Source organism: Urocampus carinirostris, chromosome 12 (assembly GCF_059441175.1).
Source record: "Urocampus carinirostris isolate Australia breed hairy pipefish chromosome 12, RoL_Ucar_1.0, whole genome shotgun sequence".
Taxonomy (NCBI): domain Eukaryota; kingdom Metazoa; phylum Chordata; class Actinopteri; order Syngnathiformes; family Syngnathidae; genus Urocampus; species Urocampus carinirostris.
Window position 1 is genome coordinate 9,691,975 of NC_142360.1, and position 15,636 is coordinate 9,707,610.

The 15,636-nt window shown below is 42.9% G+C and overlaps 1 protein-coding gene across 1 annotated transcript in view; it reads left to right on the forward strand.

Annotated features, from left to right (window-relative positions):
• Positions 1 to 5,543: 5,543 nt before the first annotated feature.
• The window catches only part of palld (palladin, cytoskeletal associated protein), an 82,535-nt gene continuing 72,442 nt past the window's right edge, over positions 5,544 to 15,636 (forward strand). Inside the window, exons 1-2 of the mRNA XM_088348962.1 lie at positions 5,544 to 5,801; positions 9,664 to 10,479. Of these exons, the coding sequence (XP_088205088.1) occupies positions 9,665 to 10,479 (815 nt within the window). The 5' untranslated portion in view covers positions 5,544 to 5,801; position 9,664. The remainder of the gene's footprint in view (positions 5,802 to 9,663; positions 10,480 to 15,636) is intronic.

Below are 15,636 nucleotides of genomic sequence, written 5' to 3' on the forward strand. Positions count from 1 at the left end.
CCCATCCCAGCAATCATCGGGCAGTGGGCAGGGGACACCCTGAACTGGTTGCCAGCCAATCGCAGGGCACACAGGGACAGACAACTCATTCGCTCATTCACACCTAGGGACAATTTGGACCGGCCAATTCACCTGAAATGCATGTCTTTGGAATGTGGGAGGAAACCGGAGTGCCCGGAGGAAACCCACGCAAGCACGGGGAGAACATACAAACTCCGCACAGAAAGTCTGGAGCTGGATTTGAACCCACGACAGGTTCCCATGACATGAACTGTGCCGCACAAGCGCTAACCACTGCGCCGCCGTGCTGTGATTAGCAAAGTTTTGCAGTACCTTGGAATTTCTAAAAGCAAAATTATCAGGGCGAATAGGGGAGTAAATCAGTAAAATTAACTTTTCATTTCCTACTGCCATTTGACAACAAAATTGAATTTGAATAATCATTGATAATAATTCTTAATTTCAGGTGAATTGGCCGGTCCAAATTGTCCCTAGGTGTGACTGAGCGAGTAAGTTGTCTGTCCCTGTGTGCCCTGCGATTGGCTGGCAACCAGTTCAGGGTGTCCCCTGCCCACTGCCCGTAGATGGCTGGGATGGGCTCCAGCCCCCCTGCGACCCTAATAAGGATAAGCGGTACAGTTAATGAGATGAGAGATGGATAATAACATAGTTAACATTGTTCACTACAAGATTAGATGTGGTATTCCAAGATCCATCCATCCATTACCTGCACCGGTTATCCTCAGGGCACACAGGGACAGACAATTTGCTCGCTCATTAACACCTAGGGACAATTTGGACCGGCCAATTAACCTGACATGCATCTTTTTGGAATGTGGGAGGAAACCGGAGTGCCCGCAGGAAACCCATGCAAGTACGGGGAGAACATGCAAACTCCACACAGGAGGTTCGATTTTATGACCTCAGAAATGTGCCGCACACGTGCTAACCACTGTGCCGCCGTGCTGACCACGTATTCCAAGATAAACATTGAATATAGAATTAAAAGAGAAAATCAGGATGAAAAATGTTAGGATAAATAGGCAAAAGATTTACAAGATAGTGCTTGGAAATTGGCCTAAATTGTAGTTCATGTTTTATTAGATTTCCTGGTGACTATAGCCATCATTAGCCAAGCATGTGTCCAACAGAGACTGTAAGAAAGATAGGAGAGCAGTAAGAATGAAAAGAATACCTTCCTGCGTCATGTGATGACTACTAGTAAAGCTGGTAATCCTGCTGTAGGTATGCAGTTTAAGAATAGTCAAATATTTTTACACTATTATCATATACCCAAGCAGATAAAGTTGTTTAATGACTGAACACGTTGCGGTGAGGTCATGTGACTATTTAAGAATTCACACCACTATAGTGGCATGATGACGAGTGCACACCTTTTATGCATGCGTGTTTGTCAGCGGAAATTCCTCCGGGGTCTATCTGGAGCCCACTCCACTATAATCACTAGATTGCCCCAAGAACTGGGAAGAGATCTCCCAGGGCACCAAATGTGATAGCGTAGCACCGCAAATAGACAAGAAGTGAGGCTAACGCGTCTGCACTGTGGCTGTCGCTGGATCAGCTCCAAAAATCCACTTTTGAAGGATTTGGATGCTCCTGATATGGGCACAGTCGCCCCGCAGCCAAGCGTAAAAGGCCCCCTTTGCAGGCAACAGTGTTTGAATTGTACTAAGAAGGAGTAGTTGAGAAAGTTTCCATCCAAGCCTGTTGCACAAAACATGGGACAACAAGATCCCGTCATTATCTTAAAACATGTATCCGGCACAAAAATCCAAATGAACTTATTAAGTCTAGTCAAGTCAAGTCATTTTTATTTGTATAGCCCTTAATCACAATAAGTCTCTAAGGGCTTCACAGATTAGTATACTATGTTACACAGACTATTTTTCAGTCGACAAGAAGAGTAGGTTATTATTCATAAGCAATGGAGTAGAAGTGAGTTTTAAGTTTAGATTTAAACATTTCCACTGAGGTTGCGGATCGGATCTCAGGGGGAAGAGCATTCCACAGCACCGGTGCCCGAATGGAGAACGCTCTCGAACCAGCAGAACACTTCTTTGCTCTCGGGATCACCAGAAGACCGGCACTCTCAGATCGTAGGCTTCGGACCGGGACATAGGGGCAGATCAGATCTGAAAGATAAGAGGGAGCAAGTCCATGTATGATTTTGTAGTCACATCTTTGGCTAACTGGGAGCCAGTGCAAGTTAGCCAAAATCGGTGTTATGTGATCGTACTTTTTTGTCCTAGTTAAAAGCCTCGCTGCGGCGTTTTGTACTAGCTGAAGAGACTTGATTCTGGACTTCGGGAGACCGGAGAGTAGTGCATTACAGTAATCGAGACGGGAGGTAACAAATGCATGAATTATAGTTTCCGCATCAGACTGAGACAGTATTGAACGGATTTTGGCAATGTTACGCTCATCTTGGTATAAAAAGGTCGTAGGTTCAATTCCCAGCACCTCCGTGTTATGTGTCCAAGTATCCTTGGGCAAGATACTGAATTTCTAATGCCCCCGATAAGCAGGTAGTTGCATTGCATGGCTGACGCTGCTATCGGTGTGTGTGAGTGTGTGTGTGAACAGGTAAGTGTGAAGCACATTGTAAAGTGCTTTGGGAGGTCTTCATTGACTAGAAAAGCTATATAAACCCATTTACGTTTAGACAATTTACTGTGTGTATGTCCAGAATAAGCCTTACGTAACCATATATCTACCGTTGGCACCATGACCAAGTCCTGAAGGCCAAAGCCAGGGGTGGCGAACACGCGGCTCTAGAGCCTCATGTGGCTCTTTGCTAATAAGAATGTGGCTCTTTGTCTCATCATATTATCGATATACTGTGGCTCTTTGCCTCTTTAGTTCTTTTCCCTTTTAAAACACACTTGAATCCATCAGAGTTAATGACAAATAATATTTTGAAATTAATTTGGCAGATTTGTTGTTTTTATGCTGCTCCGAACACATAACTGACTGCCAATCATCTGCATAGGTTGCGTCTAATGCCGGTCAATGCGTGGTGTTGCTCTTTGACTCTCACAGTTAAAAATTCCGGCTCTTTGTGTCAAACTTCTTCACCACCCCTGGCCAAAGCAAACACCCTCAGCTGTGGGATTAGCCAATGCAAGCGTCACTACCCCATGAAGAACTTGATCGCTTTTTTTGAGGCTGAGGAGAAGCCATCAGCTGCCAGAGCTACTGTACCTCACCTGGCTTGCTCGCAACGGCACGAGACTGTGTGATCAAAGTTGACCTAGGGAAGCAACTAGAATGCCCAGAATCAATTGCTCCCACACCACCGCGGCCCAACGTGCTGCTTATGTCTCGGGCCTCCAAGCAGATCGTACTCTTGGAACTCATGGTACCATGGGAGGACCATATTGAGGAGGCCACGAGAGAAAGAGGGTAAACTCTGCGGACCTAGTGCAGGAGTGCCGGGGCAACGGGTGGAAAGCATAATGTGAGCCTATCGGTGGGATGCAGAGTGTTCGCCGGCCAGTTTCTTTGCAGGGTTTACAACATTTTGGGCATCACAGGGGCCAACAAACGAAGGGCCATTAATTAAGGAGGTCACAGAGGCAGCAGAAGATACCTCAAGGTTGCTCTGATTGAGGAGAATTACACTGTCGGTGAGGTAGCGCTACGTGGACACAAGTTGGGGTCTGATCAACTGTAGCTATGTCACCTGGGTAAGGGAGTATGATGTCTGAAAGACCCGAAACACTACCCCAGGTAACATCACTGATGATGTGTCCAGGTTGCATCAGTTGATGTATGTTTAAAAACATATAATAGTGGCTAAATATAAACTGTAATATATTTCAATTTTGCAACAGGGGCAAAGAAGATACTGGTTTTTGGGATTTAAGTTAATGCAGATTTTTGGCCTAGAAAATTTCCTTGGCCTTTAAGAATTCAATATTAGTTGTCGGTGTAGAAACTAGAAGAACATGATGCTTATTTTGGGCAAAGAAGAAGACTCTTGTTTTCAATTTTGAAGCATACAATATTATTTTCTGCTTTGAAAAAGGTGCGAATTTAGTAAAAGACGTTAATATTTAGCCTGTTTGCTTTCCAATCCAACAAAAACTGGTTGAAAAGATGCCAAGGTTGAATCCGAAAGACTTGGGTTTAAAATTCATGGTTGAAAAGATGTAGAAAAGTTGCCTTTTTGAGACTTGGCAAAAAAGTGGTGGCCAGTGTAAGAGGGGACTTTCATAATGTTGCAACTATATGAGTAAACACAGTGCCTATCAAAGAGCAAATCATGGTGCCAACTGACCGGACTAGATTTAGCAGTTTGTAAATCGTTCTTTTCGTCTGGTAGGTAGGAAGCTTGTTTTCTAAATAAATTCTAAAAAGGGATGAGCAGTTCCTTAGAAGTTTTTATTCAAAAAAATATTCCAGGCACCAATAAGCTACAGAACATCCATCCATCCCGTTCATTGTCTGCACCGCTTATCCTCAGTAGGGTAACGGGGGTGCTGGAGCCCATCCCAGCTATCTTTGGGCAGTGGACAGGGGACACTCTGAACTGGTTGCCAGCCAGTCGCAGGGCACACAGAGACAGACAACTCACTCACTCATTCACACCTATAGGGACGATTTTGACCGGCCAATTAACCTGGCATGCATGTTTTTAGAATGTGGGAGGAAACTGGAGTGCCTGGAGGAAACCCACGCAAGCACGCATGCTCAATTTGCTCACAAAAAAATCAACCATATTCCTCTGAAAGGGTCCAGAGCTGGATTTCGCTTGAAGTGATCTTCTACGTTCGAACTCAGGAATGTGCTCCTTTACACGTCTCCTCATGGGCTAAAATTGATGTTTCCTGTCTCATTGTGTATTCTACTCAAAGAAGTTAGGTGATAGACCGAACAATGGCGCTTAAGACAATTTCTGGCGACAAAATAATACACAACTGAAGTTACAGAATCATGACTAAATGAATAAATACGTTATAAATGAATAAGTTGTGTAATTATAACTAAATCTGGGCAGTTACATGTTTCAATATTACAACAAACCCAACATCTGACTTCCAGTAAATTTTGCCCCCAAATAATAACCTTGAGTCACGACTGTCCAGTTTCAGAGCAAAATTTACTGATGGGAAAAATATAATCCACTCCGTTCACCCGACTACCAAATGTGAACGAAATTGAAAATATCATGACTAAAAAGTGTTTTTTAGTTTTCATATTTTGCCATGTCAAGTGTCATTTTCAAAAAGAGAAAGGTTGCTGGATGTCAAGGAGGAATTATCAGGATTTGACCTTGACTGCCAAGCGCCGGATTTCATAATCCCTTCATGTCCATTTACAGATGAAACACACTGAAGCATGTGGCTAGCAAGACACCAAACAGAGACTTAGACAACCCACAACCACGACACAAACCGTGACGTCCCAACATTGTGTCATCGCCTGAATTATTGTGTACTCAGCACACCAGTTGTGTTTGTGCTACACATTGCAGTCGTCTGTCAGGTGCAACGCCTGAACGCCGCTCTCCCTCTTTGCCGGTAGCCCCGGCCTTTGTAACCTGAGCCTGGGGGGAGCCAAATATAGTCCCCCCAACGCTACACACTCACACATACACACAAACTCGGTATGCAACCCCAGCCAGGGACTGCAGAGGCACACCGCCCCCTGCCCATGAGGTGGTCTCGCTAGCTGGTGTAAAATAAAGACGTCTCCCTTTTTGGGCTCATCCACGAGGCAAAACTGGAAGGACAAAACCAGAGAAAAGAAGAAAGTCTGGACTAGACGATCAATTGAAGGCGAGTTTGTTTTTTTATTGAAGTGATAAACTATTACAGTATACTGTCATGATCTAGCCTGGTCAACCCTCAATTTGAAGTTCTTTTTAATTTTACTTCATTATAAATGTTCAAAAATAGCCTTTCTTTTCTCATCACTCTACATGAACAAAAATGTTGGGATGGCAAAACAGACGGTCTCTTCGATAAAATTTCACCAGGCATTTGAAATGGAAAATTATCTTTTGACTCATTCTCTATCAGTAAAGAGTATACCCTCTAAAAATTTTTAACAAGTAAGCACAAAAGATGGCCTTACCATACTTGGAAATTTGTTACGTTGATTTTGAGGGAGAGAAACGCCAATGTGGAAAGTGAACATTGTTTCCCCTATGCATGTACCTGTACAGTGTCAACTAGGGGTCTTAAATTCAATCCGCTTTAACTAGGTTCTGAGTGAGGTTGGTAAAAAAAGGTTTTCCACCAGAAAAGCTCTGATAAAAACATTCCAATCTTGTAAAAACATATTTAAAATTTTCTACACAAAATCTAAAAGTAAAAAACAAGTCAAGTTATGTTTATTTGTTACGCCCTTAATCACAAAGAGTCTCAAAGGGCTGCGCACACCACAAATTATTGCAAACTGTTATGACGGCATTAGCTCAGGGGGTAGAGCAGGTTCGATTCCCCGCTCCTCCGTGTTATATGTCGAAGTGTCCTTGGGCAAGACACTGAATCCCAATAAGCAGGTCGCCGTCTTGCACGGCTGCATGGCTGCGATTGGTGTGTGAGTGTGTGTGTGTGTGTGTGTGTGTGTGTGTGTGTGTGTGTGTGTGTGTGTGTGTGTGTGTGTGTGTGAAGCACATTATAAAGTGCTTTGGGAGGTCTACATTGACTTGAAAAGTGCTATATAAACGCAGACCATGACACCATCCCCTGATCTAAAACCTCAACATGAGGAAAATGAAGAAACCTTGAGAAGGGACTGCACATGAGGTAGTCACCCTTACAGGATGACCAGGATGTTGAATAATTATTATGTAAATTAATCATTCAGTCAATCATAATGCATGTGGGCTGCACGTGAACTTTTCATATCGAGACAAGGAACCTAAAACTAGCATCCCAGTGGACTGCATTTGGCCAGGCTGAGTATGAAACACCGGGTGTAATCTGTGTATTGAAGTAAGCACTGAATGGGCACAGTTCATGTGTTGAATGGCAGATGTACATAAATAATCCAATAATTAATCCACACAAAAACATTTGCATCAAATACCCTCTCAAAAGAAGCCAATTTGAATAAATTCTTATATTTCAGAAGCATGTTTCTCCCATTGACTGCCAAAGGCCCAGCAGGCCTCATGTAGTGTCATTTGAAACTTTCCACATTCATATTTAATGCTGCCCACATTTGAACCACTTTGTTGCTGGTGAACATAACCTAGCAGTTTATATTTGTTAATGGCAGTGGATGAGATAACTTTCCATGGGATGTTCGAAGCCTGCCACTTCCTTTTGGCTTGGCCAGCGATCCGGGTCGGGCGACATGGTGCCTGCGGCACCGGCGGATTTAAAAATAACAGCAGCTGCTCCTCAGGACGCCAGGAGGCACCCGGGCACAGAGCGATACGTACGCGGCTGTTTCGTAACATGTTGGTAAAATTCACTGTGAAATATATATAGGCCTTGTTTTAGGTAACACTTTAGTCATATTCAATTACTGGCCCACAACTACTGAAGGGACAAGCTTGTGGTCTGGCCCACTTAAGTTCATCTGTATCTTGATGACTTCTTGTTTGGCTTTAATTTGGAAATTCTTACAGTGTGTAAGAGTCTTCACACATGATTGGTTGTTGTTTTGATGTGTGGATAGCTTTTCTATTTTGACACATGAGCTGAGCTGACAAGTTTTTTTAGGGGGCAAAGGCAATTCACAAAAAACCCTCCGCACAAGAAAGGGAAGAAAATGACAAATGAAAACAAAGTCCGGAAAATTCACAGCTCAAAGGTAAAAGAAGACTTGCGTCGGGCACAAACATGAGTCAAAGGGTCGGGAGACAAGTGCAGGTAGGACATCAACCTGGAAAGCAAAGATCCAACAGCTTCTACTGTTGGCACAGTCGATATATGCAGTGTAATGAGCGTCTGGTGTGGGAGATTAGAGGCAGGTGTGGGGATTCTCCAGTCAATTTGTCCTCTGGCACCTTCTTGAGGACATGGGTGTTCCCACACAACATTGAAACATTAAATCCAATCCTTTAATTTAACCCTCAAAACATTTACAGGGTTGAACTTCTACATGTTTTAATTCCTGTTAAACGAAAGGAAGAAAGTCAATGACTACAAGAACAGATAGCCTAAGTGATATATTATCATTTGTTTTTCCTGTGTAACTGGCCCACCTAGATCAATTGATATGAAAGTTTGTCCGAACTGATTTTGTAATTGAATATTCTTGCCTTAGTGTATAAACAGTAAGGGGCAGTCACGGGTGCCGGGTGAGACTGTGCCTCACGTGTCATCATTGGAAAAAAAGGTACATTTTTTTCAAATGGTTATATTGATTCAATGTTAAAGTTATTTCTCATTTAACGTCACAATTTTGGGATTTTTGCTATCAAAATCGTGGAATTTTCCCATTATATTTTGACACTTATCAAGACAATCAGTATGTAATTCATGGCTGTGCTAAGCGTCTGCTGATGTAAAGTGAAGCACGCGATAATCCTGCCTCATGGCCGAGGGCGATAATGAGACCAAGTATTCTAATTTGGCGCACACCTCAGCCCCAAACAATAGATTTAATGATAGTATTAGCAAGCTAAATGCAAGTGAAACCATCTAGTTTTTTTTCTCTTATCTTTGATTTTTTTCATAATAGATGATTATAATAGATTTTCTATGCTACAGTTTCTACATTGTTTTCTTGCTCTACCAATCAAATGATGAATAAGATGTTTTCACGGTTGCCATGGTGCCCAATTGGCCCCACCCGTGTGGCACCAGCTGCGGCTCATTGACAGATTGGCTTTCTGTCTATTTAAGCCCAGTGCTCTCATTTTTCCTTGGTCAGTCCGTCAACGAACTTCTGCCCCGCAAGACGTGGGTTTCGACTTGGTCCTGTTCCTGTTGGTATTTCCTGTCCGGTTTTGTTCCCGTTTATTTTGTCCTGTTTAATTTTAGTTTCCAGTTTTGTTTCCGTCTATTTTTGTCCTGTTTATTATTTTCTCCAATTTTCGTTCCCGTCTAGTTAGTCCTGTTTATTTTCGATATGCTGTTTCATTATCTATCCTGCCTGGTATCACCCCCATCTGTCTGATATCAACTCAGGTAATTGGAATTGAACTCGTTGGCCTCTGGCTTCCTATCATTTCACCCCAGACTGCTGCCTAAAGTGCATGAGTCCCCATTTCCCATAAAATAAAAGGCTTGTGTGAGTAATGTCACGCGTTTGGGTCCTGATCCTGTTCTGGTTCATGACAGATGTAGGTTCATTTATTTGTAAATTTTACTGTGCCTTGCCAGACATGAACCTCACCACACGTCAATGTTCATAAATATATGGGTAATATTAATGTGTTGGAGGAGTCAAACCCTTGAGCACAGAAAAGGGTCCAATGGTCCAAAACCTATGGCCCTGACTGATTAATCTGCGGCTGTCACTTTGTGAGAAGTCTTCAAAGATTAGCCAACACAAACTTCCTTTACAATATCATAAAAAAACAGAAGAATTGTCTGATAGAAATACCATGTCAATTCTTGAAACTAGTTCTGAAAGAATGGTTTAAACCAAAAATACATATCAGCTGGCTCCTATTGAAAATCATCAGAAACACTAAGATGTGCAATTCAGCAATTATTATTATTTTTTTTTTGGTAGGATGCAAGACGGGAGTTGGAACCGCCCACTCCCCCCAATCTCTGTACTGCTCAAGGACCCCGCGGAAGGCATAGCTGCCACCCCCTTGGGTGAAGATGCCGCCCTCCAGGCCCAAATGGACGCTGGTGATGGGGAGTTTGCTGACCTCACCACCTTTCTGAACGCTGAGGAGATCAACCGCAGCCTGGATTTGGCCTGGGAGGCTTTCGAAGAATCGTCTGAAGACCAGCAAACCACCTCGCAGGACAGCGAAGTTGCCCTGGTGACCAAAACCTCGGGGACTAATGACCCCGTCCTGACGACAGTGGCCTCACCAGAGAAGGAGATCCGCCTTAAGCCGGTCCCGCCGGTCTACAAACAGGATAAACCTCGGCTGCTCCATGAAGGCTTGGAGCTCAACGACCGGGTGTCTTCGGCTTCCGAGTTCTGCAGCCGTGCTGCCACTTTCATTGAGGAGCTGTCATCCATCTTTAAGGGTTCCTCCCACTTGGAACAAGGGGGGGAAGGAGAGGCATCTTCACCGGATAGTGGATATCTATCACCCGGGAACCAACGGCCAGTCCCTGGGGGGACCCCGGCTCCATCTGCCGCCTCCAGTCAACCGGAGCAGACTCAGAAGGCAGGCCCTCAGCAGGTGGGCCCTCTGGAGGCACCACCTGAGGCTCCTAAGCACCCACACTCCAAAGTTGCACCAGCACCCGCTGCACCTACATCACCGCCGTGCTTTGTGCAGAAGCTCAAAAGTCAGGAGGTAGCCGAGGGCAGCCCGATTCGTCTGGAATGCAGAGTCAGCGGAAATCCACTGCCACTCATCAGGTTTGCAAGTTCATTGTGGCCTCTGCATGGAGTTCTCTTACAAGAGTCAACTGCGAGTTCACTATTTGGTAACTCTCAAATATGTTTGATTGAAGGTGGGGTCACTATTTGACACATTGACATATGGTTAGGCTTGTTTCTGGTGAGGCAAAGGCAGTTTTATGAATAAATAAACCTAATCATCCTTCCGACCTCCTCTTTCTTCCTCTCAGTTGCTTTACTTCCAGATCCTCTCACATTTAGTGACCCTATAACTAGGGTTTGCGGGACCTTTCTGTCTCCCACCCCCCTTTCTTGGCCTTGCTGTCTCTTAGGGAGTGGAGATAGAGAGGAGAGGATAAATATTTTTTAGATGAAGTGTTTGGGGAGGATGTTAGGAGTGACAAGATCGGATAGATTAAGAAATGAAATTGTGAGAGACAGAACTGGAGCAGTAGTGGAACAGAGCAAGCATGTGGATGAGAGAGTACATGGAGAGGATGGATGAGGAACGAATGTTGAAGACGATCTACAGAGCAGAAATAAATGGAAGGAGACCAAGAGGAAGGCCGTTATTGACGTGGATGGATGGTGTTATGAGTGCACTGCAGGAAAGCGGTCTAAATCTAGTGGAAGCTAAAGCTCTTGTTGGTGATAGGTATGACTGGAGAGGTGTTGTAAAAGGATAGTGGGATGTTTAGACGCCTTCTAAGGAATGGGCAGGGCACCCGTATGATGCGGCAGGGGTAAACCAGTGAAAGCTGTCGCGCCCTGCTGTTGAACAGAAGAGTATTTTGTGTCACCCTGACCAGAGTGACAAGGCTGCTTTCTTGTGTCCTGTTTCTTCTGGAGGGACGAAAGCATGACAAACTTGGGTGCCGAGGTGCTTAACTTGTTGATGTTTGGGCATTTGGGCTGGCCATGATCTCCAAAATGTTGTGTGTGTTTTTTGCTACTTTTTCCCTTTTTTAAAATTTTCTTTGTTTTTGTATGAGTTTGTCTTGCTGACGAATTACATTTATTTAGTTCCGAATCTAATTCGGTGATTTCCTATTCAGCTAGCAGGTGGTGCTTACGGTTTCCCCCCCTCATATTGTGTCTAGCATTTATCATGAAGGAAGCAATACTCTAAACATATCTTTCATATTAGCTTTAAATTATCTATTTTTCAGTTCATTGATATGGATAAGAATCGATCATTCCAGAAGGAAAATAGTAATGACACACAAATGAATAATGCAAGTGGTTTGATACGGAAAACTACGTTCATTTACATGACAAGAAAAAATTGAGTCAAACAAAAGAAGAAAGGAGATTGTTGACAAGAGAAACTCGCTTTTCCAAGAGAAACCTTGTGGGAAAAATGTTGAACAAAGATGGCAACGTGGTAATTTCTTGGAGGAACACAGGAATTTGGATTGTGCCTAATTTGAGGAATGTTCCTAACAAATGCGTGCTAAGCTTAATACCTAAGAAACACAAGCCAACATATTGCCCATTTTGTGCCCAAGGTACCTTGATAAGTGAGTTTGTGAGTCACGTCTTGGCACACAGCAGGAAGCATTTCAGGGCGCAAGGGTGATCTAATGATCTCACCACGGGGGGTAATGGTTTGAAATTGTCCCTAGGTGTGAATGGGCGAGTGAGTTGTCTGTCTCTGTGTGCCCTGTGACTGGCTGGCAACCAGTTCAGGGTGACCTCTGCCTACTTCCTGAAGACTGCTGGGATGGGCTCCAGCACCCCCGCAACTCTACTGAGAATAAGCAGTGCAGATAATGGATGGATAGATGGATGGATAAGAAAAACTATTTCCGATTCAACTTCTAACCAATGTTGACTGAAAAACTCAGAACATCTGAAAAACATGCAAAAAAATATAAATTAAAATGTGTGTAACAATGCTAAAAATATCATTAGACTCTATTGAATATTGACGTTTAGGAACACAAAGTGCTAAGCTTTAACGGACTGATTCTGAATCAGTCGGTCAGACAATGCACAGTGTTTTGTAGCCAAATATACAATGAAATGAGAAACAATCAAACAAAAGAGAGACTTAACAAAATGCTATACTTGCTTGTTTAGCTAGTTTAACCTATCAGAATGTTGAACAAAATGCACCAGCCAAATCTGTGTCTCTGACACGTAGGTTAAAAGCGTGATAATGATATAAACTCCATTGCCTTCTCATATGTCAACTAAATTGTCAGCACGCTAGCAACCATGACCCGGGTTTGAACCCCGTTGCAAACAATGTTTTTCGTTTTTAATCAGCGACACTTATCGACTGATTAATCATTGCACTATTACGTAAGTGTATGTAGAGCCCAGCGGTTATACACGGATTAAGAAAGTAGCTTTGGTCTCAGTTTCATGCGCCTTATAGTTCGACGCGCCTTATGTATGGTAAATATATAACAAAAGACTATTTATGTGGCTTCACTATTTGGCAAAAGCAAATCCGGACAGTCCAATGTGTGCTCCCAAATCTGCAATCAGAAATAGGTCAAGTATGCGCATTGCTCATTCTTTTGAGCCCCCCACACAGACAAGTGTTTCCTATACAGTTGAATGACTGCATTTAAATCTCAAATCAGTGACACTGGAACGTGTTTGCAGATGTTCTTCATGCCGGCCAAGCGAATTTGCAGCTATCAGTGACGCAGACCTGACTAAATGCTCGCTTGGCCCTCCGTCTTCCAAAGATAAGGCCCAGAAAGAAAAGAATAACACTTTCAGTTACTCTATCAACAATACTGACAGTACAGAATCCTGTTGGTGCAAGGACATGTTTAATTTATGTTTGTGATGTAATTTCATTTGTGGGGACGCACACACACTGTATATATAGATAAACCATGCACTCAACCCCCTCTTAGTTATTTACAGCACGCTAAAAATACACTGCTCAAACACACATTGACATACCCACACACGGACATGCTCACAGCTTGAGAACAGCGTTTTTGCCGTGTTAAAACAACATTTGTTAATTTATACTCAACAGAGGCGTGACTGACGTGAAAACCAGGATTGACCCCTTTTTGACTCTGAGTCATAAAGGAGCATCTTGTGGCACATCATATACATATGGAAAATCTAAGATCCATCCATCTATTTTCAGCACTGCTTGTCCTTACTAGGGTCATTGGGTTGCTGAACTCCATCAATGTGTAGAATGACATATGACAGAAAAAATGACAGAACGACCATGTTTTTATACGTATTTATTCCCCATAATATAAAATGGTGATAGTGATGGAAGGTTCTAGCCATTTTTATTTTCGCAAAGATACCTTTATCTTGGAGGTTGTGATTAAAGCTGGGTTACGTCGTTTGAGGTGTCCTTAAAAAGTTTAACATTAAATATTTTCTCTATGAAGTATGTGTTAACAATGCCCAGCTCAGTTCAAGGATCCCATATGCTTTATTTTCCACTGTGTCGATCTTCTTTTATTAGAGCTGTTCAGGGCTCAACACAATAGATTTGAGGAATGAGGTGAGGAGAAGTCCTACTTAATGCTCGTCCCGTTGTTTATTTATTTTGTCTGGACCAGAACAGAGACAGGACCCACTTGCGTTATGTTTCTCTCAGTTTTATTGGAAGAAAGGAAAGGGTTGCCCCCACGATCCGGTGATCGCTGGGCGCGGGAAGCAGGTTGCTCCGAACGCGGAAGTGGGACTTCCGTGGCGAGTGATGGCGGTGTCACTAGATAGATAGATAGATAAATAGATGGATAGATAGATAGATAAGCTTTTTAGAGACATGTTTACAAAAGCTCAAACTGGCTAACCTGGGCTAAACGTGGAGAGCAAAAATGTGGTCGGAAGCAAGTCTTAAGCCAGTAGAGGAGAGTAGACATAGTGGGGACAAAAAAGGTTGAAAGCTGGGACAGGAGAGTAGACGTGGTCAGGACCGAAAACAGGTCAAAGCCAGGGGTCAGACAGGAGCAAAATAAAAAGGTTGAAGTCAGGGTAAAAAAAAAGGCTTGCCTAGTGTAAACTGAGGTTCACAGATGGACTGACAACAGGGGACAGATAGGAGTGGGTTTGAATAGGGAAAGAGAGCCAATCAGAGTCCGAGGCAGTTGGCACCAAAGGAGCGGGCACAGGTGAAGCATATCGGCAATCATGACATATTTCTGTTTGTCAGTTTAGCATTAACATGGTGAAAGTAAGAAAAGGCCTACTTCTAGGAGTCCAAATGCCAACCCAAACCACAAAAAGATGAAAAAATACTATTTTTCCGAAGTCTAAGATGCACGTACTCCAGCTGACTGAGGCTATTATCATCATTTCAAGCCAGGAGATGGCGTCAGAGACAAAGTTCCAAATTCTGTACAGCTTCTTTTTCAAGCAGTAGTTTTACTTCCCACTTTCCAGTGCAACTGAAGCCGCGTATAGTATGATGGAAATAGAATAATTACTTGCAATCGGGCCAGATTCCAGTAGTCAATTGAGTTTTGGACATGTAATACATTTTCAACCAAATACATTTTAGCTTTTACTTAAAAATTTAATGAATAGGGATGCAGGATAAGCCATTTCCTATATATAACAGCAGATAATATCATCCCTTTGGAGCCTGACGACAATAACATTTTACTACATTTAGAAGAAGCATTCTAAGTCCAAATATTTGCTTTATTTTGTGTCTTTATTTATAATAACATTATAAAGCTTTGGTAAACAATCTATTCTATATCTAAGCCATATCCTCCTAGTGGTAGTTGGCCAGAGTCAAGAACACACTCACATCCACCAAACATTCAATCTCTCTTCCCAACCTGACACAGAACATTAAGACCACAGAATGAAAAGGGGTGAGTTGCGGTGCCATGCAACCCTTCTTCGACAGAGAGGCCCGACAGCATATACTGGTTGACCACCTCCGTATCGTATGGTTAGGTCCCACCTCGGCCCCCTAGCTGGCCAAAGCAGGCCACCGGCTAGCCCAGGTTAGCCAGTTTGAGCTTTTGTAAACATGTCTCTAAAAATCTATCTATCTATCTATCTATCTATCTATCTATCTATCTATCTATCTATCTATCTATCTATCTATCTATCTATCTATCTATCTATCTATCTATCTATCTATCTATCTATCTATCTATCTATCTATCTATCTATCTATCTATCTATCTATCTATCTATCTATCTATCTATCTATCTATCTAT